Consider the following 21,704-nt stretch of genomic DNA (forward strand, 5'->3'; position numbering starts at 1 on the left):
AGCCCAAATGTGGACCTGATTCTCTAACTTCAGAAGCCAAGCTCTGAACGCGTTCCCTGACATTTCATTTGGCCCCTGAAAAGGCCAAAGTAGAATACATATCTGAGCCTAACAATGTTCATAAACTTTCCTTCACCTTTTCTCCCTCCTCATACACTGAGATGTTGCCTTCTTGTTTCTGCTCAGTTAATTGCATTTCACACCTTATTTTCTCGTTTTGCCCCAGTCTCCCTTATCCTCTGCATAATTTTTTGTTTGCTCCTGGCATTGTTTTTCTTAAGCTCCTCTTGTTATACTATATTACTATTTTTTTAATACCTTTTTTTCCCCCTTTTTCCTGGCCGTGCCACACGGCTTGCAAGATCTTAGTTCCCTGACCAGGATCAAACTTGTGCTCCCTGCATTGGAAGGGCGGAGTCCTAACCACTGGACCACCAGGGAAGTCCCTATTCTTTTTAAATGTATAGTCCTTTGAGAGTTTCTGGTGTGGCTAGTTAGTTTGTTTCCCTTACCTATATTATCAGTTTTTTAACAAGAGTGTTTCTTCACGTTTCTTTTTTTTTTTTTTTTTAAGAGAATGGCTGCATCGTCAGTGAGGTAATGAAGCCCGTGGTATTTTTTTTTTTTAATAAATTTATTTATTTATTTGTTTATTTTTGGCTGTGTTGGGTCTTTGTTTCTGTGCGAGGGCCTTCTCTAGTTGCGGCAAGCGGGGGCTACTCTTCATCGCGGTGCGGGGGCCTCTCACTATCGCGGCCTCTCTTGTTGCGGAGCACAGGCTCCAGACGCGCAGGCTCAGTAATTGTGGCTCACGGGCCCAGTTGCTCCGCGGCATGTGGGATCTTCCCAGACCAGGGCTCGAACCTGTGTCCCCCGCATTAGCAGGCAGATTCTCAACCACTGCGCCACCAGGAAAGCCCACGTTTCATTATTAAATCCTGGTCTCTGCCATTTTGTCCTCCCTTCCTGTTAATCACTATACCTAATGTATTAATAACAAATAATTTTGTATAGAAAAGGATTGTTTTCTGATATTAGTAACCCTTTTCAGCAAGCTTAAGTGCAGATATTTAGTTCCTGCATGGAAAAAATGCATTTATCTGAAAAATGTCAGGTTATAGTTAGTTTTCCCCGTTTGCCCTTGATTTGCTGGCTGGCTTTTCACAACTCTTCTAGAAAATGAAATTTTGTTTACCTCTTTGCATTTGTTCTTCCAAGAGCATGGTTATGCCTGACCTGAATTTTTAACCCCTGCCCCCATGACATAAAGCACATTGTTCATAAATTTTAAAACATGAATTTTAATTAGACATGCTTGTAAAATTTTGGAGACAATATAAATGCTCCATAAATTGCATAAAGACATAAGACAGATTTTCTGGTTGTGAACTTAATGTTTATTAGTCTAATCTAATGACTTTGAAACTTAATCCATCAGGGCAGCCCTCATCATTTCAAAATACTGCTCTTCTGGGAAAATACACACTTTTTGATTAGAAAGTTTTCTTAAATATTTTTCTAGTCTTCACCACGTCACAGTGCCTAGTCTCCTAATTTTGGTTATTATAAGATTAAGTATTAAAAGTTCATTGGAATGAGAAGCCCTGAACTCTGTTAAAATCAGCTCTCATATTAGGATATGTTTCTCCAGTTCACTTCGCAACTTTTTGTCATTTCGACAGGATACCCTTAACTTTTAACATTAACATTGTTTCCTCAATATGACATAATTTCTTTTGTATTTGATTTCACATATGTCTTCTAATGAGAGAGAGGATAAAATAAGCTCTATCACCATCCACTATGAAGCGCTCAGAAAGTCCGAGTTGTAGGGTGTGATTCGTAATTGAAAACTAATTCCACGTAGAGCTCGCATGGTATAAATGGCCTTATCTAGACACTGGCTGTATTTGGGATATATTCTGATCTACAATGCTAGAAAGTAAAGGTGCTATCTAATATTGATCATGGCTAAATATCACAACAGTTAATAACAGGTCGCATTCTATTAATATGGAAGATGCTATTTTCATTGTATATGTCAGCTAAACCTTAGACGTCAAGTATTTTTGAGAACCGGATAAAAATAATGACAGGAAACAAACTCCAAAGAACCCAGGAAGGAAACAAAAAACTGAAATGCAGTTTGGAAATAGTCAAATCAATTTTAGTAACTGGTGTCAAATCTTCTCCAAACAATTTAGGTGTATTGAAAAGATGCAAATACTTCTGGAAAAGCCAAGTCAGCTCCTTATTTTGTTTGTGTTGCAGTCGGGCAGGTCTTCATCTCCTCTCGCATGCCCACCCTTCACCAAATGTATTTGTTACTATGACAGCTCAAGTTGAGAAAGAGGCATATAAAAATCTTGTGGGTGTTTGTTAAACTTTACAAGAACTAGGACAGTCCTGCATTTAATGCTCGAGTACTAACTCTGGACCTGTGTCCACCTCCACCCCCATCCATACACATCCTCTCACGTTTCCTTATTTTCTTTTATTTAGGAGAAATTAACCACATTACTAAATTTCTTTCACACCCTTAATAGAATTAACGTAACATCACCTGAGCGAGCACTTTCTGAGTTTTCTCAACCTAAACAGTAAAGAAGTCCCTGTCCACGATTCCTTAGAGGATATTCCTTACATTTCTTCTGGGTTTTAGCTCCGCACAGAGTTTACATTTCCGATTAACAAACCTTCTCTTGGAGGTTGGTAAGCAGTAAACACAACCGCAGATGCGTTTTCGCCCTAGAGTGGAAAGGTTTATTCCTGAAATAACATGCTAATGATCATTTTAATGGGTAACATCGAATGTGTTAGTTCAAATATGACAGAATTTTTTTTTTTTTATTCTTTCAAACCCTTGTTTTTGTTTTTGTTTTCGTATGTGTGTAATTTTCCCCCCTGCCTAGACCTGGTTAACCGTTTCTGTGAGCAGGTCCTCAATTTTTTACTTTGTCCCTACTTTCCTGTCCTAGCCCCGTCTTCCCCCGGTGTCGACTCCGTCCCCTTGCAGCGCACAGGCAGCCAGCATGGCCCGCAGAGCGCTGCCGTGGCCACCTTCCAGAGGGCCAGCTACGCCGCGGGCCCAGCCTCCAGCTACGCAGACCCCTACCGGCAGCTGCAGTATTGTCCTTCCGTCGAGTCTCCGTACAGCAAATCCGGCCCTGCCCTCCCTCCCGAAGGCACCTTGGCCAGATCCCCGTCCATCGATAGCATTCAGAAAGATCCCAGGTGGGTACCAACCTTTTTCTCTTCCCGATCACTGCTAAAGAGGTTTTCGAACCAGGCCTTGTTGCTACATGATTTCTTTTTGCATCGCGTTACTGCATCCATGTCACTGGCTGAGTATGAAAGCGTTGACTTTGGTTGGGTTTTATAATCTTCTGTTTGATTGGGAATATTGGTATCGATCATGGATCCCTAGCATCTTCTTGGTTCAACAGCAAAGACGATCTTTTGATCAGAACATTTGTAGGTGCTTGAGGGTTTCAGCTATTTGATGAGATGTTGAACAGTTTTCTTTCATGCAATAGAAATGGAGGATTCGGGAGTTATATCATTTGACTTCAAATACTGTGGTCTAGGTATTTTCTTGTCTCAGTAGAAGCATGCTTTGTCGCGTTGTATGTTTCCATTCATCAGAGTGGAAAGTGGCACACCTACCAGATTATACTAAAAATTGGAAATTTAGAAAACCCTTATTACCTTCATTTTTGTGTCTGAAAATAAACATTAGGCTAAAGTTGATTGGCCATTGATTAAAAACTTGAATATAATATATTAAAGAAATTGTTATTATTGAGAAGTGTTTCTTTTTTGCTTTCTTTTTTCAACAGTGGTGAGGGATTTAGTGATACTCTACTTCTGAAATTGGAATTGAATTCCTGTAGAGTTAAATGATGTTTTATTCATAGGCATTTGATTTATGCAGAGTCCCGCAAATATATATCTGCATCTGTGAATACTATAGATATATCAGATTCCTGGTATGTCTTTGTAACAGGGCGTGTGACTTGAATCTGGTGGTGTACTTAAAATTCATCTCAAGGAATTTTGGGATATTTTCTCTGATAGAGCACACAAGTGCATGTGTACTATATTGAGGGGTTTGCATAGATTCTTTTGTAAAAAGAAATCACTTCTACATACATAAAAGGCAGAATGGGACCATTTTATGGTATTCTTTGAGATAGCTTCTTTAGCACAATTCAAACCTGCTTGGAGGGTTTATGTTAAATATTATATGTGGTAGAACCTCCATTGTAAAGGTGAATTGTAATAAGTGCTCACTGTTAGCTACTAGAAATAAGAAGAATTCTTATACTTACATTGTCTGGCATCCTGCTTCTCTAGATTTTCAGTCGAAACAGGGATCTCTATCATCTTGGTCCTGAAATCTGCCCCAGATCCTTCAGTATTCTTGGCATGTGTGGGTAGAATGTTCTTCAGATAACAACACCTCAACACTCTCTATTTCTTTCTTTCTTTCTTCAATATTTATTATTTTTTTATTGAAGTATAGTTGATTTACAATGTTGTGTTAGTTTTTGCTGTACAGCAAAGTGATTCCGTTATACATATATATGCATTCTTTTTTATATTATTTTCCATTATGGTTTATCCCAGGATATTGAATATAGTTCCCTGTGCTCTACAGTAGGGTCTTGTTGTTTATCCATTCTATATATAATAGTTTGCATCTGCTAACCCCAAACTCCCAATCCATCCCTCCCCCAACACTCTCTATTTTTAAATAATTTTTCTAGACATGCTATTGAAAACATGTAGAAATAGAAGTAAACTCTTAGGAAATGCTAAATAGAAAAATATATAATTGAACTGGCATCGCTTTATTTAACACTGTATACTTAAATTGAGGCTAAGCGTTTAATCTTCGGTGGAAAGGTTTTAAAATTTCATATTAGGGGAATTTGGCTTGATAGGAACCCAAATTTATGTTTCTCTAGCTACAGCTTCGCTTCTTTATTTTATACTGTGTATTAAATGCATTTTATTTTATTAAATGGCATAGCCTTCTCATTTTATGTTACTGTCACTTTTATAGCCTTTTTTCTTCTTTCAGTGTATCATCATGGCTATTATCATTTTAAGTTATGGATTATGTGACATATATTTATTGAGTGCCTACTGTAAACCAAAAAAGAGAAACACCAATAAGAAATGTGAGAATGAATAAGAGTATACTGGCCACTGACCTTTTGTAGGTGTAAACTTATATACAAATCAGTGTTATAGGAATTACAGTTTACTATGTTATTTTTAAGAATGCTAAGCATTGGCTTTAAATATGTGTTAATTCTGAAAAAAAATCATACCACCATCCTAAGGTCAGGTATAGAAGCAAAACAAACAGAACCAGATCTAGAACCAGAACTGAATTATTATGGCTTAATATAAAAGGAACTAATAATAATAACCTGGCATTATGCAAAATGGGTATATAAAATACAATAATGCCTTTCTTGTACGTTTTTTTTTTAAATAAAGGAATATGTCAAATTGTTCAGATTTAATTGAGACAGCCCAAATCTAATCTAAAATTCTAGTCCACAATCTAATGCTTCTTTTATTTTAATTTTTTTTTTTTTTAATTTTTATTTATTTATTTATTTATTTATGGCTGTGTTGGGTCTTCGTTTCTGTGCGAGGGCTTTCTCTAGTTGTGGCAAGCGGGGGCCACTCTTCATCGCGGTGCGCGGGCCTCTCACTATCGTGGCCTCTCTTGTTGCGGAGCACAGGCTCCAGACGCGCAGGCTCAGTAATTGTGGCTCACGGGCCCAGCTGCTCCGCGGCATGTGGGATCTTCCCAGACCAGGGCTCGAACCCGTGTGCCCTGCATTGGCAGGCAGATTCTCAACCACTGCGCCACCAGAGAAGCCCTAATGCTTCTTTTATGGTAACATTTTTGCATCTTCTTTTGAATAATGAATTTTGGTTCTTCCTAGGAGAATATTACTAGAACGGGTATCTTTTACTTTGGGGGTTCAAAATTGTTTATTTCAGCATTATAACTTATGATTTAAACTTTTCCAGCTTTTAGACTTCTTTCAAGCTTTTATACATACATTTTTGAAGAGAATTTGTTAAAGTGTTATTTATCATTAAATACCAGACCATGTAAGCCTCTTTGCCATTGCAAACATGTATTTATAGCACATTACAATTCTCAAAGCACTTTTCCTTACATCTTTAACTTAATTCTCCTTTGTGGGAGGAAACTGATATCCCCATATTTTGTGCCTCAAATAAATGGAGAATTGGAATAAATGACCCGTGGGTACACAGGCTGGAATCCACACTTTTAGGACACGGGGCACGTATTGGCATGGGCATTTATATTTCTTTATAAAAAATAAAAAGGAAAAGGAAAGACTATACTCACATCTTTTATGATTTTCTTGGAGGATGAGTAAATGATAGCACCAGTTTTCTGTGTGTAAGAGTGAACGAAGGAATGAAGGAAATGATACAAATTGTCTAAATAGGTCTGGTCTCTCTGATAATTGCTTATGGATATGTGGTCTTTGTTTTGTTTTTCCTTTCTTTTCTCTTCTACTATCTGCCTATCCATCTTATTGCAGACCAGTATCTTTTCTCTATTAAGGAGCTTCAATGAGGAGTTTTCAAGCAAATCATACATTTTAAAATAAGAATTTGAAATCAAGGTAGCCCCAATTCAGTCATTAGACTTGAAACCAGAAACTCCCTGTTACCTTTTTTTTTTTTTTTTGATATTTTGATGACATTTATTTATTTATTTATTTAGGCTATTTTATTTTATTTTTTTAATTTATTTTTTTAAATTGAAGTATAGTTGATTTACAGTGTTGCATTAGTTTCAGGTGTACAGCAAAGTGATTCAGTTATACATATATATATTCTTTAAAACAATTTTTAAAAATTTTTTTCTAAGCCATAGGATATGAAAGGATTGGTTCTGAAGGATTAGGTTTTTCTAGCTTACTTGGCTGAGTCATATAGATCGGGGCAAAACTTTTCACTTTTAATTGCCCCTACTTACTCCAGCAAAGAATGCACAGAAACCTTTTATACAAGGAGACGGTAGAATCTGATTGCCTTGTTAAGTCAGAAATCACTTTGAAAAAAAAATTTATATATATAATGTTTGCTTTACAGCCACGTTCGCTGAGAATTTTTATTTGTTAATTGCATGTTATCTTCCATAAAATGTGAATTTCTTAAGAATTATCACAGCTAATACATTGTTTGTACTATACCAGATATTGAGTTTTATATAGTGCTTTTAAACATGTAGGTCAAATATAAATCTTTAAATTATATGAAAGGACTCACCCCAACTCAGTGATGTTGGGAGTGATAAGTCATAGCATCCTTGTTGTGAAAATGTGATTGATGAAATAACCAGAAAATAAGCAAGACTGATGTACCTGGTGTACTAGTGGTGCTATAAATGTTCTTGTCTATAAAAGAAGAAAAGTTATGGCTAAGGCATTTACTGACAGAACTTAATGTGTAGGTTGCAGCATGAATGGCATCTTTTAATCAAGTTGGATTAACCCCTTTTCAGGATATTGTAATCCTTGATGTAAACTACCTCAAAAGCAGTTTTTCAAACATGCTAAAGGAATCTAACTTACTGTAAACATGATTCACAATAAAATTCTATCTTCTTTTTGTTATTCAGTGTAACAGAGAAATAAATGCAATGACACATCTTTATGCTGAACTTGAGCCCAAATTAGCAACTGCATTTTCAGTTGGCTCTATCAAACTTGTTCTCCATGTTTTGTTTCACGCCACAGTATTTGACCAATCATCTAAAAATATGCACTTTTAAGGAATTACCTAGTGTATTACTAAAATTATTTTATTATTGGATGTTGTATTAGTATATATTATTAAGTAATACTGCTTATAAATATCATTAGGTAAACCTAGGTTAAGAATGTTTTCCAAATGCTGTTTTTTTTTTTCATTGCTTACCTGCCCACTCCATAACCGCACATAGCATATAGTGAAATGAATGCTCAGGAAACAAAATATATACAAAGATGCTTTTTTAAAGGTGAAGATTTAAAAAATAATTTTAGAATCTTTATTAACGTTTAAAGCGACATTATTATGTCATTTAGGTAACATATCTGAAGTGTTTGCAATAAAACAGTCATAATATTCTTCCTAGTTCAGTTCTGGGGTGGTGAATCTCTGGGGAGTTTGTTTTTCACTTCAAATGTTCAATAATCATTTATTTAACTGGGGAAATGTCAGAGGGGGAAAAAATACAGCATCTGCAATTTAAAGACCCTCAGTGCGAAGAGCACTTGGACGTCATTTATACAGTTAGGCCAAAAGCAAGCCCAACAATTGGCCATTCAGTCTCTGTTTGAATGCCTCTCGAAATGGGCCACTCACCATCTCTTGAAGCATTTTATTAATTTCTTGAATAATTCAAGCCTTGTACACTCATTTATATTGAAATCCTCACCCATTGTAAGTTCACTCCCTGATCTTGTTTCTGACCTTTGCAGTCACGTTAGAATACGTCTATCGCTTCTTCAGAGACAGCCCTGAGGACAGTTATTACTCCTCCCTCCAGCGCCTTCTCAGTGAGACTTTTTTTTAATTTATTATTTTTTTATTGAAGTATAGTTGATTTACAATGTTTCAGGTGTACAGCAAAGTGATTCAGATATCTATATATATGTATCTATATTCTTTTCCATTATGGTTTATCACAGGGTATTGGATATAGTTCCCTGTGCTATACAGTAGGACCTTGTCGTTTATCTATTTTATTTATAGTAGTGTGTATGTGCTAATCCCAAACTCCTAATTTATCCCTCCCCCACCCCCTTTCCCTGTTGGTAACCATAAGCTTGTTTTCTATGTCTGTGAGTCTGTTTCTGTTTTGTAAATAAGTTCATTTGTGCCATATTTTAGATTCCACATATAAATGATATCAAATGGTATTAGTCTCTCTCTGTCTGACTTACTCCACTTAGTATCATAAGCTCTAGGCCCATCCATGTTGCTGCAAATGGCATTACTTCATTCTTTTTCTTAATGGCTAAGTAGTATTCCATTATATATATAATGAAATTTTATATGTGTGTATATATATATATATATATATATATATATATATACACACATATAAAATTTTCTTTTTAACTTAAATGAGGGGCTTTACATTCACTTCTTGTTGGGTGATTCCATTATTTGATACTTCAGACTACAGTTTTGTTATCCAGCATGATTATTATAATGCACTGCTCATGCCACTTGGAAATATGAAAAGCACACATATATGTCCTCCGCGAGGTTTTATCAACACATGGCCACAGCTGGGCTGGGACACAGCCCTGTAGCTCTCATTCCTTTAAACTCTTCCCTCCAGGTCCATCTGAAGGCACATGTGTTCTCGGTGACTTTTCTGGGGAATATTGTAGGGTGAACTCTGCAGGTGCAATGATAGCATGAAAAGAGCTTCATTCTTTAAGGAGCTGTTAAAGGTATGTGAGAGAGAAAGGTATATCCACAAATGACTGTAGTGCGTTGGGTAAATAAGACAGATGTGATAGAAGAAGTACAGAGGCGGAATTGAGTGATTGGCCGGAACCTTGAGGAATAGTTGATATTTACATATGAAAAAATGGTAGAGAAAGCTCTCTAGTTGAAAAGAAAAGAGGGCTGGAAGTCGGGGGTGGTGCCTGTTTGAAGTACTCCAGCCTGGTTGGGCTGGGATGGGAGGGCAACTGTCCACCCACCGAGTCAGCAAGAAATGTTAGCTTGCATCTCTGTATGCGGATTTTTTTACTTATAAGTTATGAACATGGTCTCCCATCCTGTTCCTATGAAGACACCAGTTGCTGTATTTAAGATCCACGCTAATCCAGGATGACTTCATCTTCACCCAATTACATCTGCAAAGACACTATTTCCAAATAAGGCCATATTCTGAGCTTCTGAATAGATATGAATTTTGGGGAGACACCCTACTCAACTAACTACACGTTTCAGTGTACTATTATACTATTTACACTGTAAAACAGATGTGCACTAAAGATAGAACTTGAAACGGGATGTTAAAGATAAAACACCACAATTAAAAGTTTTTATTTCAGTTTACATTTTTAAAATTTCTTTTATTGAAGTATAGTTGATTCACAATGTTGTGTTAATTTCTGCTGTACAGCGATGTGATTCAGTTATACATATATATGCTTTCTTTTTTATATTCTTTCCCATTATGGTTTATCACAGGATATTGAATATAGCTCCCGGTGTTGTACAGTAGGACCTTGTTGTTTATCCATCCTGTATATAATAGTTTGCATCTGCTGATCCCAAACTCCCAATCCATCCCTCCCCACCCCCTCCCCCTTGGCAACCACATGTCTGTTCTCTATGTCTGTGAGTCTGCTTTGTAGATAGGTTCATTTGTGCCATATTTTAGATTCCACATATAAATGATATCATATGGCATTTGCCTTTCTCTTTCTCACTTACTAAACTTAGTGTGATAATCTCTAGTTGGATCCATGTTGCAGCAAATGGTACTATTTCATACTTATTTTATGACTGAGTAATATTCTATCATATATATACCACATCTTCTTTATTCATTATCCGTCAATGGACATTTAGGGAGCTGTGAAAGACCAGTATACACTTTTAATCGTAAAAACCTGTCTTTAGAAAGAGCAATATGGTTGAATATGTTAGATCTGAGTATATTATTGCTGTTTTTGCTGGTTAACATGTCTGATGTTCATCACTCCAGGTGTGGATAGATGGGTGAGCATAGCTATTTTCTTAGCCCTTGGCCATGCTTGAATCATTTGTGTTACCTTGTTCGTATTGGGAGGGTTAGTTTAAAGCTAGATCGTATAATCTAAAACTTCTCATGGACCGGCACACATCGCATGGACCGACACATGTCAATAGCAATAAGGAGCCCTAGTGGTCAAATTAGCAAGGGTGTGACTGTCATCCTTGCTGTGTTGTGGCTTCCAGTAAAAAATGCACCATCATCTGAAATGTGGGCCCAGTGAGAGGGCCAGTGCCAACCTGTGGAGTAAGTATGATCGTTCTGAATTGCTTTATTTTGTTTGGTTAAGTAAATAAGTAGAATTTCAGATGTTCTCCCCTCTCAGCCCAGGTGCTGATCTTGGGCAGCCCCGCAGTGCAGGCTCTCGTCCAGCACAGGAAGAGTAGAGGAGGTCTGGGCTGTAAAGGGCGTCCAGTACCCAGGGGAAAAGGATTCTCAGCAAGTCATGATTCGAGGCGTGATGCTCACCTGCTCTGCCTTCAGTGCCCATGTGTGTAAAGCGGAAATGATAAAAGCACCTTCCTCATGAAGGTGTTGTGAGATGACACGTGTTCAGACCTCAAGGTCTTTGGGGGCGTTTCCCGGCATAGGGACGGGCCCACTGTTGTCACCACTGCCTCTCTGCTGCCAGCACGGCGCCTGCCATCAGGAGCACCTGTGGCCCAAGCCTCGAGCTGAGAATGGCACTTGGGAGTCAGAGACGTGGAAGAAGTGGGTGAAGGCACAGAGGCCGTGTGCTGCCGAGTGGGAAAGACCGAGGAGCAGATCCTGGGGGGATGCCCTGCTGGGAGGCCAGGGATGGGAGGGCATCTGAGGAGGCCAGAGCACAGGCCAGCGGGGGCAGTGAGGAGGGAGAACTGAGACCTGGGCCCTCACGGCCAGGAAGCAGAATCAGAAGACGGAAGGGAAGACTCCAACTGCGAAAGGATTTTGTTTGTTTTACAAAAGCCTCCTTTTCAGGATTCCTTTTATCAACTGAAAGGAAAGCAGTGTTTACACACAGTACTTGTCTCTGCCCATCTTGATTCTCCCAGAGCCCAGATTACTCATTTTGCCTTCTGTCTTCGGAATCCCTGGTAGGAGTGAACAACTGCATTTCTAAAAGAGCGACTCATTTGTAATACTACGCCCTCAGCTCGTTTATACCAAAGCGGGTTCTGGCATAGGGACCTCGGAGACATCCCAGATGCATCCTTCTACCCAGGGTACTAATTAGTTGGTTAATGAGTCATTAGCAGACACTCCATCAGTTGTGATGGTAGAAATCTCTGCTTTGTGTTTTTCTGGTTTACAGGCTTTCCTCCTGAGAACCAGCCCCGTCCTTCCCCTCAGTCCACGTGCTTTTGGTAAAACAGGCTCTACCCCAGGTTCAGAAGGTGAGCCTGTAGCTCACACCTGCTCCAAGAGCCAGCCACTCACTGGGGCCTCCACCCACTAGCCAGACCCCCAGGGGTGCAGAGGAGCCTGAGAAAATCAAGTCCCTGCTCTCGAAAGTGGGCCACTGGACTTTCCTGCCTCATTTAGGGCAAAAAGCCAAATCCACGCTACCTGGAGCCTACCACAGGGGCAAAGGCTATTGTACACCCTCCCCTTCTTCCCAGCGGAGTTCCCCCTCCTCCACCCAGCCTCTCTGAAGGTGGCCGTGGTGATCCTGGGTTTGGTCTCCATTATGAAGCCGGGAATATTTGTCTTTGGTCCCTTAAGTTGTGTCTCTAATGATCTACCAGTGTGTCTGTCATATATCCTGATGCAGTCTTTCCACAACTTAACTTTAACCCCTCTACTTAAAGCCAACTACACTCATTCCCTGTTTTAGGAACAGAAATAGCATCTTTCCCCTGATTCAGAGCAACTGAGAAGTTCCATTCAATCATTTAATTATCATGAAATCTTTACCAAATCCATTTATAGGAGAGATGAACTCTGGTGATACCATTTAGCATCAGGGGACCACCTCGGCTCCTTAGAAGTCAGAACTCTGAAACATCAAGCATCTTTAGTCTTAATATTAAGGTCCCCAGTAATGATAAGTACAGTGATAACATCAAAATAAAGATAATTGATGGTTTAAAGGAATGGCATACTGGATTCCTAAGTAAAACAAATAATTAGTTTTCAGTGTCGTTATCATCCCTCAGTGTATTACTTTTGCTAGTAATTCATATTACTTCCTGCCTTAAGGTTCATCTCTATCTTCTCACTGATAACCACGCTCATATGTTTGTGTCTGTGTGTTATCTGTTGGACTTAGATGTTCTCATGCTGAAGAGAGAGTAGGATCTTGCAGGTGAAGTCATTCTTTGACAGTCATTTAGGATGAAGCAGAAAGCTAAGCTACAGGTGGGAGGGAGGAAGTCAATCTCTCTCTTCATCTTCCTTGTGAAAGAAATGATCAGAATATTGAAGAGCCCAAAAGGAGTGTGAATATTAAAAACAGTGCCCCTTAGAAACAAGCTGAGAACCAAAAATGAGGCCGCCTCTTTCCTTGGAATCTCAAGGAGGGTTAGAGAGGCCCACAGACCTGGAACAGAAGGTCCTAAATCTCGGGGCTCCGTTTTGGGGTCTCTGCCTCTATTTCCCTTCTGCGTGCTCTCCTTTCACTTCCCACTTGATACTTTCTAGAGTTTCTGGGAAGTGGTTTGAAGGAATCAAAAGAAGGGTTTGTGCTTCAAAAGGAATCAAAGGAAAGTTTTGTGGGTCTGGTATTGAATAAGATTATAAAAACGGACAAGAGCATCCCTCTTCCCCAAGGTTGGTTCCCACGAGTGGGAGTCCCCCAGGGAAAAAGAGAAACCAAGAAAATCCAGGGTGACAGAACTGGCTTCCTTCGTCAGTCGTTCCTCAAGGACTGTCTTCTTCTAGGGGGAACCTAGACAGCCCTACATTTGATTTTATTAAGGAAAGTGGCATCTACATATATGCCACATAGATTATGTGTATACATATACATATATTATGTGTGTATATGTATATGTACATAAATAAACTATCTGTTAATGGGCTCTGCACACAGTTACCCAGAGATAAGATTTGCAAAACTTAAGTAAGAACTTGATTTTTAATGCGACAAAAGACACATAGTAACAAGGTATTGATTTTGCTTCTTGTCTGTTTATCCATCGGTCTGCTTTCCCAACTTTTGTGCTTTGCTTTTATTTTGTTTTACCATTTAAAAAAAGTCATTCTAAACAGGTTCCATTCTTCAAGTCAATGTTGATAGAATGTTGAAAACTAAAAATATAAATTCACGAAACTAGAGAAACGCAACATTTGTTTTCCCTTCCGAAATCCCGGTAGCTGTGAGAATATTGGAAAGCACATCCCGGCTGTTTATTTCTGTCTTTAATCGGCACCCACGTCGTTATGCTCAACCTTTTGAAATTATGTGCTCCTTAAAGGGCTCTATGCTTCTCAGAGAACCTGACCATATTATGAAAAGAATTTCCTTTCCTCGTTATTCAACTTATGCTGCTGTAACTATGGAAAGCCAATCTCAGTCTATCCTCAAAACCTCCCCGTTTATCCTACCACAAGCGAGAATCTGAAATCCCCTTTGGTCATTTCACACACAAACCAGTTTTAATATTTTTCTGGATGGCTTAAGTCACTTTTCTTCACCATCTGACTTTGAACATTTAATTGAGGACAAAAATGGAGCGTTCAAAGCTTTTATTGTCTTACAAGGCAGGTGGTAGTTGACTGTCAGTTTGTAACTAATGGAAGTTAATTTCCGGTGCTTCTTGAGACGTTTTGCAGCCAACAGTGCTCATTAATTTGGAGGCACTGACATCTGTAGAGAGAAAGTGAGCATTTTACAGTAAGAAAAAGTACATTTTGAACTGATATTTCCATTGTTCATGATACATTATAAATCTAGTAACTTAAATTCTTTCATCTACTGAAGATCACGTTCAACTACCTTAACTGGTTTGCTGAACTCAGTGTGTTCTAACATCCACTTAATTCTATAAGAGTAGAAGGATGAGGAGGGGGAAGAGTGGAAGAGAAGAAGATACCCAGTGGGAAATCCAGTGCGCAGGTTTCCTGCAAAACAATATTTTATGTATTGAGAGGCATCTCATCAAGTGAGATGAGACATGTGCCCTCCTTCTTTTCATTGTTTTACCTTTTCAGTTTTCTAGGGGCATTTCACTCTGTGCTTTGCTCTTTTAATGTGCCTATTGCTTAAAATTTCATGCTAGAACAGGACCCATGGGCCACCAGTTTTGGAAGCTCTTTAGAGCTGAAGCCACCACACCAAGAAAACTCTGATTGTGTTTGATAACTGGGCCGTTTGCATAGAGGCCCCAAAAGTGAGGGCCTCCATGTACCCTCAGCTGCTCTGTACTGACAGATGCTACAGTGAGCCCCCGGGGTGACTCCCCATGACTGAAATGTGACACAGTGATTCCCAACATTTTTGGAATACAACAGTTCCATTAGTTCCACTAGTTCCACTAGTGGAACATTCCACTAGTTCCATTCCAAAAGCCATGTGGGTGGCAGCCCAGGGTAGCTGGGCTTTTACTTTGCAAATAGTCTCCTCCAGCCACTTCTTAACACACAGGAAAGGCAGACGTGAAATAACCTTGGAATATAGGACAGTCTTTTCAGTTGCATAAAGGGGCCCCTATGAAAAAAAATCAAAGTTGGTTTCAGACAAACGTTTGGGAACCATTGGCTTCGAAGCCACAATGTAGCAGAAATCATTTCTCTGAACAGGTGGGTAATGTAAAATTTGCTTCAGATGCTCACGATTATCCCAGTGAATGTGAAAAGGAAATCCTGGCCTTTTACCTTATTTTCTTTGCTTGTGTATACTGGGTGTTTTTTTCTGTTTTTGTTTTTAATTTTGATTTTTTTATTGAAGTATAGTTGATCTACAGTGTTTCAGGTGTACAGCAGTGACTCAGTTATACGTATATATATATATATTCTTTTTCAGATTCTTTTCCATTATAGGTTATTACAAGATATTGAATATAGTTCCCTGCGCTTTTCAGTAGGTCCTTGTTGTTTATTTATTTATTATTTATTTATTTATTTACTTACTTACTTATGGCTGTGTTGGGTCTTCGTTTCTGTGCGAGGGCTTTCTCTAGTTGCGGCAAGCGGGGGCCACTCTTCATCGCGGTGCATGGGCCTCTCACCATCGCGGCCTCCCTTGTTGCGGAGCACAGGCTCCAGACGCGCAGGCTCAGTAGTTGTGGCTCACGGGCCTAATCGCTCCGCGGCATGTGGGATCTTCCCACACCAGGGCTCGAACCCATGTCCCCTGCATTGGCAGGCAAATTCTCAACCACTGCACCACCAGGGAAGCCCCTGTTTATCTATTTTATGTATAATTGTCAGTGTCTGTTGATCCCAGATTCCCAATTTATCCCTCCCCCCCTTTCCCTTTTGGTAACTATAAGTTTGTTTTCTATGTCTGTGAGTCTATTTCTGTTTTGTAAATAAGTTCATTTGTATCATTTTTTTTAGATTCCACATCTAGGTGATATCATGAGATATTCTTCTTTCTCTGTCTGACTTCACTTAGTATGATCGTCTCTAGGTCTATCCATGTTGCTGCAAATGGCATTATTTCATTCTTTTTTATGGCTGAGTAATATTCCATTGTGTATACACCACATCTTCCTTATCCATTCATCTATCAGCAGACACTTAGGCTGCTTCCATGTCTTGGCTACTGTAAATGGTGACACTGTGAACACTGGGGTGCATATATATACAGTTTTGAATATATTTGCTGACTGACTAGAATTATACATTTCTTCTGAATATTTTCAAGTTTTTCAAAGCAGTAATATTCTAAAATATTAATCATTTCTGAAAAATCTCCAAATATTTAGCCTACTTTATATAATGAACAGTAATAAGGTTTGTAGTAGGTGGTATCCAAGATGTGCCCAATCACACTGTCTCCTGGTGCTCACACCTTTGTGGGGCCGCTCTCACTCTGAATCAGAGGTGGCCTCTGTGACCAGTTCAACATCCTAAGGCTCTCAGGCATCCCAGGGGAGAGGCCTGCATGGGGAAGAACCAATTTGCCCACCATGTGAGGGAGCCACTTTCAAAGCACATCCCCCAGTGCCAGTCAAGCCTTTGGGTCTCCCAGCTTAGCTCCCAGACATTGTGGAGTAGAGGCTAACTGTCCCTGCTCTTCTCTGTGTTGAATTACTGCACAGTGTAGCCATGAGATAATTAACGATGCTTATTGTCTTTAGCCTTTGAGTCGTGGGATGATTTGTTATGCTTAATCTGACTGGTCGTCTCACCAAGGTAGCCAGCCTTTCCTTCCGGTATCTTCTGTGAATCCCCCTTTCCCCTTTTCTTGTTTAAACCCAAGCATCCATCAGAGGATGAATGGATAAACAAAATGTGGTCTGCACACTGGATTGAATATTATTCAGCCTTAAAAAGGAAGACACATGTTACAACATGGATGAGCCTTAAAGACGTTATGATAAGTGAAATAATCCGGATATAAAAAGACAACTCCTGTATGATTCCACTTGTATGAGGTCCCTAGAGTAGTCGAAAGCAGAGGGACAGAAATTAGAGTAGTGGTTGCCAGGGGCGAGGAGGAGGAGGGAGTTGGGAAATTTGTGTCTAATAGATAGAGTTTCTGTTGGGGATGATGGAAAAGTTCTGCACAGGGATGGTGGTGATGGTTGCACGGCAGTGTACAGGGAACTGTAGACTTAAAAATGGTTGACGTGGTAAATTTTATGTTATGTTTATTTTACCACAATAAAAAGGAAAGAAAATAAAACAGCCAGCTAAAGGCTGCCCAGGCGCTACTAATAGACAGAAACCAAGGTCATCTGGAGGAGAAGCAGATGGGACCATGGGGAAGAAGAATGAATGGAAATGGCTCCGTGGCTCTTGAACGTGAACCCTTGCAAAACAGTGCCTTCCACCACTTTGTGGGAAGCTCTGAAGCCCATTTGTAAGGAGAACGTACTCAGTGTCCTACAGCATTTATTACTTGCCAAATATGTTAACCTAATATGAGCTCTTTAATCTCTTGCTAACATTTTCTTTTCTTTTTTTTATTTTATATTGGCACATAGTTGATTAACAATGTTGTGTTAGTTTCAGGTGTACAGCAAAGTGATTCAGTTATACGTATACTTTTAATATACATAATATACACGTATACATAGATATTTAATCTTATGATTAAATAAAATAATAATATAATCATATATTAGCTAATATATTAGCTGTAAGATTCACAGTTAAAATCATGAATGTGAAGGAGCTTCTTCAATTAGATGGCACAATATTATTCTGTAGAATAAAACTAGTTATTAATATTATTTGAGAAATACTGCCTAAGGATTTTAAGTTTGAAATGTTTTCATTCAGTCATTTAACAAATATTTATTGAGTACCAACAGCCAGCCAGCACCATTTTGGACACTAGAAACTTTTGGATAGGAGCGATGAGGTAGGGATATTAACTAGGGAACAAATAGGAAAAAAATCTCATTTGAAATCACATAAACTTAAAAATAAATCAAATTTAAACAAAAACTATCTGCTACAGTTTTATTAAAAATTTCCCTTAGTAACTGGTTATACCAGCTACCACATAATTCTGTTTTAATAACCTCAGGAGCTCCTACTGTGGATTTTGCTTTCAGAGCCAAAGTTCTATTTCATGGCTTCTACTGGGGTTCGTTTTCCCTCACACTGAAGATGAAGGCAGTAACTCAGACCTCAAAGGTCCTAAATCAGAAAGCCTGCAACCAACACAAAGCAAGCAGACAGAAAAGAAAAAGCGTCCCATTTCTCCCAGGAACCAACAGACCTCCTATTCCTGTCTCTTCTTGACAAAAAAGTCTGCTGTATTTCAAGCCAGGCTATTTTATATCAGAAAAGAAGTCATTAAGATAAGTGGCAATTAACATCTCTACTGCAGTAAAAATGCTTCTGACTTTAAAGAAGAAAATGTAAAACATAGGCTCTTTTAGATAAACTACCATGTTTCTGCAGGGGGCCTTCCAAGATATTTGCTGGGCTTTGTTTTGAAGATTATGGAAACATTACCAGATTTAAATTCACCATAAATCAGCGTGAAAGTAATAGGCAATACTGCTAATATTGTCAAAGTGGCCATTAGGAACACAGAATCTGGGCGTGTCTGTGAAGCAGTGTGCACACACACAGGCCAGACCTGCCCTGTTTAAGTAACTGCGAATCCTTGATGACTATAAATTTTCATTTGTATCCATTAGAAAGGAAAGGAGTTTCTGTCTGATTACCCTACACTGTTGCTTTAATAAAAATGAAGGCAAAGCATGCAACATATAACGAGACCCTTATGTACATCTCCATAGAACATACAGGTCATTCAAGCCGTACCATCTACTGAAGCGCTTGTATGTAACATGCAGCATTAGCTCACTCACTGCAATAAGCACTTACAAATTGCAAGGAATAAAAATGCTCTCTGGTCATCTCAGTCAATAGGAGCTTGTTGTAAGTTTCCAGAGGGGAATGAAAGAGACAGGAAGCTGTTTGAGCAGCCCCAGCTAGGCAGGTCTCATTGAAAACCAGATCACGGTTCTGTATACAAAAGCTGCTTTGGGGCCCTGGCAGGAACTCCCGAGCATGGCCCTGAGAAGTAGGCATTTGCTGGGGCCTCGTGCAGAGCTTTGGGGTGCGGGGCCTCGGCCACTCTGCCACTGCCCCCTGTCCCCCTGTGACCCCCTTCCCTTCTCCTTCTTGTCTCTTAACACTGACTGCCAGGACTGCCCTGTCTTCTCTCTGCATCTCTCTTCAATTGTGTGTCACTCTACAGTGCCTTGAATTCAGATTTGAATTCAAGAGGGCTGAAATGTGTCTCCCCAAATTCATATGTTGAAGTTCCAACCCCCAGGACCTCAGAATGGGACTGTATACGGAGAGTAGGTCATTGAAGAGGTCATTAAGTTAATGAAGCCATCAGGATGGGGCCCTAATCCAACAAGACTTGTGTCCTTATAAGAGAAAAGGCCATGTGAGGACACAAGGAGAGGGTGGCCGTCTGCAAGCCAAGAAGAGAGGCCTCGGGAGAAACCAGACCTGCTAGCACCTTGATCTTGGGTTTCTAGCCTCCAGAACTGTGAGAAAATCAATTTCTAGCCTGTGGTTTTTGTGATGGCAGCCCTAGCAGACAAATACAAGAGGCTGTGTTTGGATCTACCAGTGGGTGTCCAGGGTAAAACACATTGGATGGAGCTCTTAGGCAGAGCTGCCTTTGGTTCAGTGGGAATCCCAAAGGTATTCAGCTGTGGTGAGATTTTACAATAATCTAAGTTATATGTGTCCCTAAAGGAGGGCTTTTGGGGGTATGATCGCCACTCTCAGAAGGCCCCAAAGGAGACAGTTTACCTGGCCAGTCATTTTGCTCATATAGATGTACCTTTTCTGAAGATGAATTTTGTATAGTGTTTAAAATATCACATGTAGGTCCACATGTATACTTTATCTTCTGTAAATTTGAAAAGGTTTGTGTAGGTTATGGAAAATGAGATTCCAAATCAAAGAGTAGTTTTACTAGTTTTACACGTAAACCATTAAACCTATGACCAAATCAACCTCATATAATAAGTCACTAGTGCTTTGATAAGTTGGTCATACCCACTTATGGAATGGAATAATTTCTACAAAATAATCACTGTCTTTTCTGTTTCATTCCATCAGTTTTAAAATCATTGAAATAAAATATCTCGATCCACCACATTTTGAATCTTATATTAGACTATATCTTTGTACTTAAAAAATTACAAATGCTAAAATGACCAAAACTTACACTTTCTAGCTTCTTCTCTAGAGCATTGTTATCCAAACTGTGGTCCAGGACCTGGGTGCTGGTTAGAAATCCATTTACTACATGAGAATCTGCAATTTAACAAGACACCAAGGTGATTTCTGTGCATGTGAAAGTGAATCACTGATCTATAGTGAGAAACTTCTCTCAAATATCACATCTGGTTTATTGCAGAAGTTAGAAATCAAGCTATGACATTAAGATGTTAATCATATTTGACCTTGCAAATGTGCTTTTTATTGTATTGGAATATTAGTGGCATCATAAGGCACTAGGATCATTTGACTTTTGCTGTCAGAGTTTTCTCTTATTTGATGAGAAGTCTGAATTTAGGAACCCACGTGTTCAAAATATATAGTTGATCATATAATCAACAAAATTTGAAGTCGCCTTTCAAAACGTTGCAGCATGAATTTGTAGAGACATAATTTACTTTTTAAAATTTTCTCACAATATCTATTCCCCTTCTTTTGTATTTTTGCACTAATTGTATCATATCTTTATTATTTGTAGCTTTCTTTTATTCATGTGATATGTCTTGGTCATCTTTTCTGTCAAAATATGTAGGCTGACTTTATTCAGTTAACCATGGCGTCCACAGTCTAAGTTGTAAACAGTTTACTTCATCCCCTCATGGATTGTTTTCAAGTGCTGTCTTCAGGGAACTGTTTTCTTTGATTATTATCCAAGTACTGGAATTTATGAGATGGTGTTGTTCCCTTTAAAACATCAGAATTTTCAGCTTGCCTTTCAAAGATACCCAACACTTCCTTCCCTTTCCCTAATCCCAGCCAAATCCTCCTAATGTCTCTTTCTTCTCCTCTGGAGCCTTCCTCAGCTAGCTGAGGTCATCTGAATGAATCGTGCCGGAATCGCTTAGATTTGCTCACAACCTTGTTATTTCTCATCTCTTTTCCCTTACCTGCCTGCCCTTGACCTCCAGCAGACCCATCATCATACTGAGCCACATCCAGTCTCTCTGATTAGTTTCAACCCAGAGCATTCCCCTGTAGCCTGAGCCCCCTCATCGTGGAGGTAGGCATT

The 21,704-nt window shown here is 39.2% G+C and overlaps 1 protein-coding gene across 1 annotated transcript in view; it reads left to right on the forward strand.

The window, feature by feature from the left end:
- Positions 1–21,704, forward strand: part of CTNND2 (catenin delta 2) — a 943,287-nt gene that overhangs the window by 557,902 nt on the left and 363,681 nt on the right. Inside the window, exon 9 of the mRNA XM_082458356.1 lies at positions 2,979–3,234. Coding sequence (XP_082314482.1) covers positions 2,979–3,234 — 256 coding nt within the window. The remainder of the gene's footprint in view (positions 1–2,978; positions 3,235–21,704) is intronic.

Source organism: Balaenoptera physalus, assembly GCF_965194825.1.
Source record: "Balaenoptera physalus genome assembly, chromosome: 3".
Taxonomy (NCBI): domain Eukaryota; kingdom Metazoa; phylum Chordata; class Mammalia; order Artiodactyla; family Balaenopteridae; genus Balaenoptera; species Balaenoptera physalus.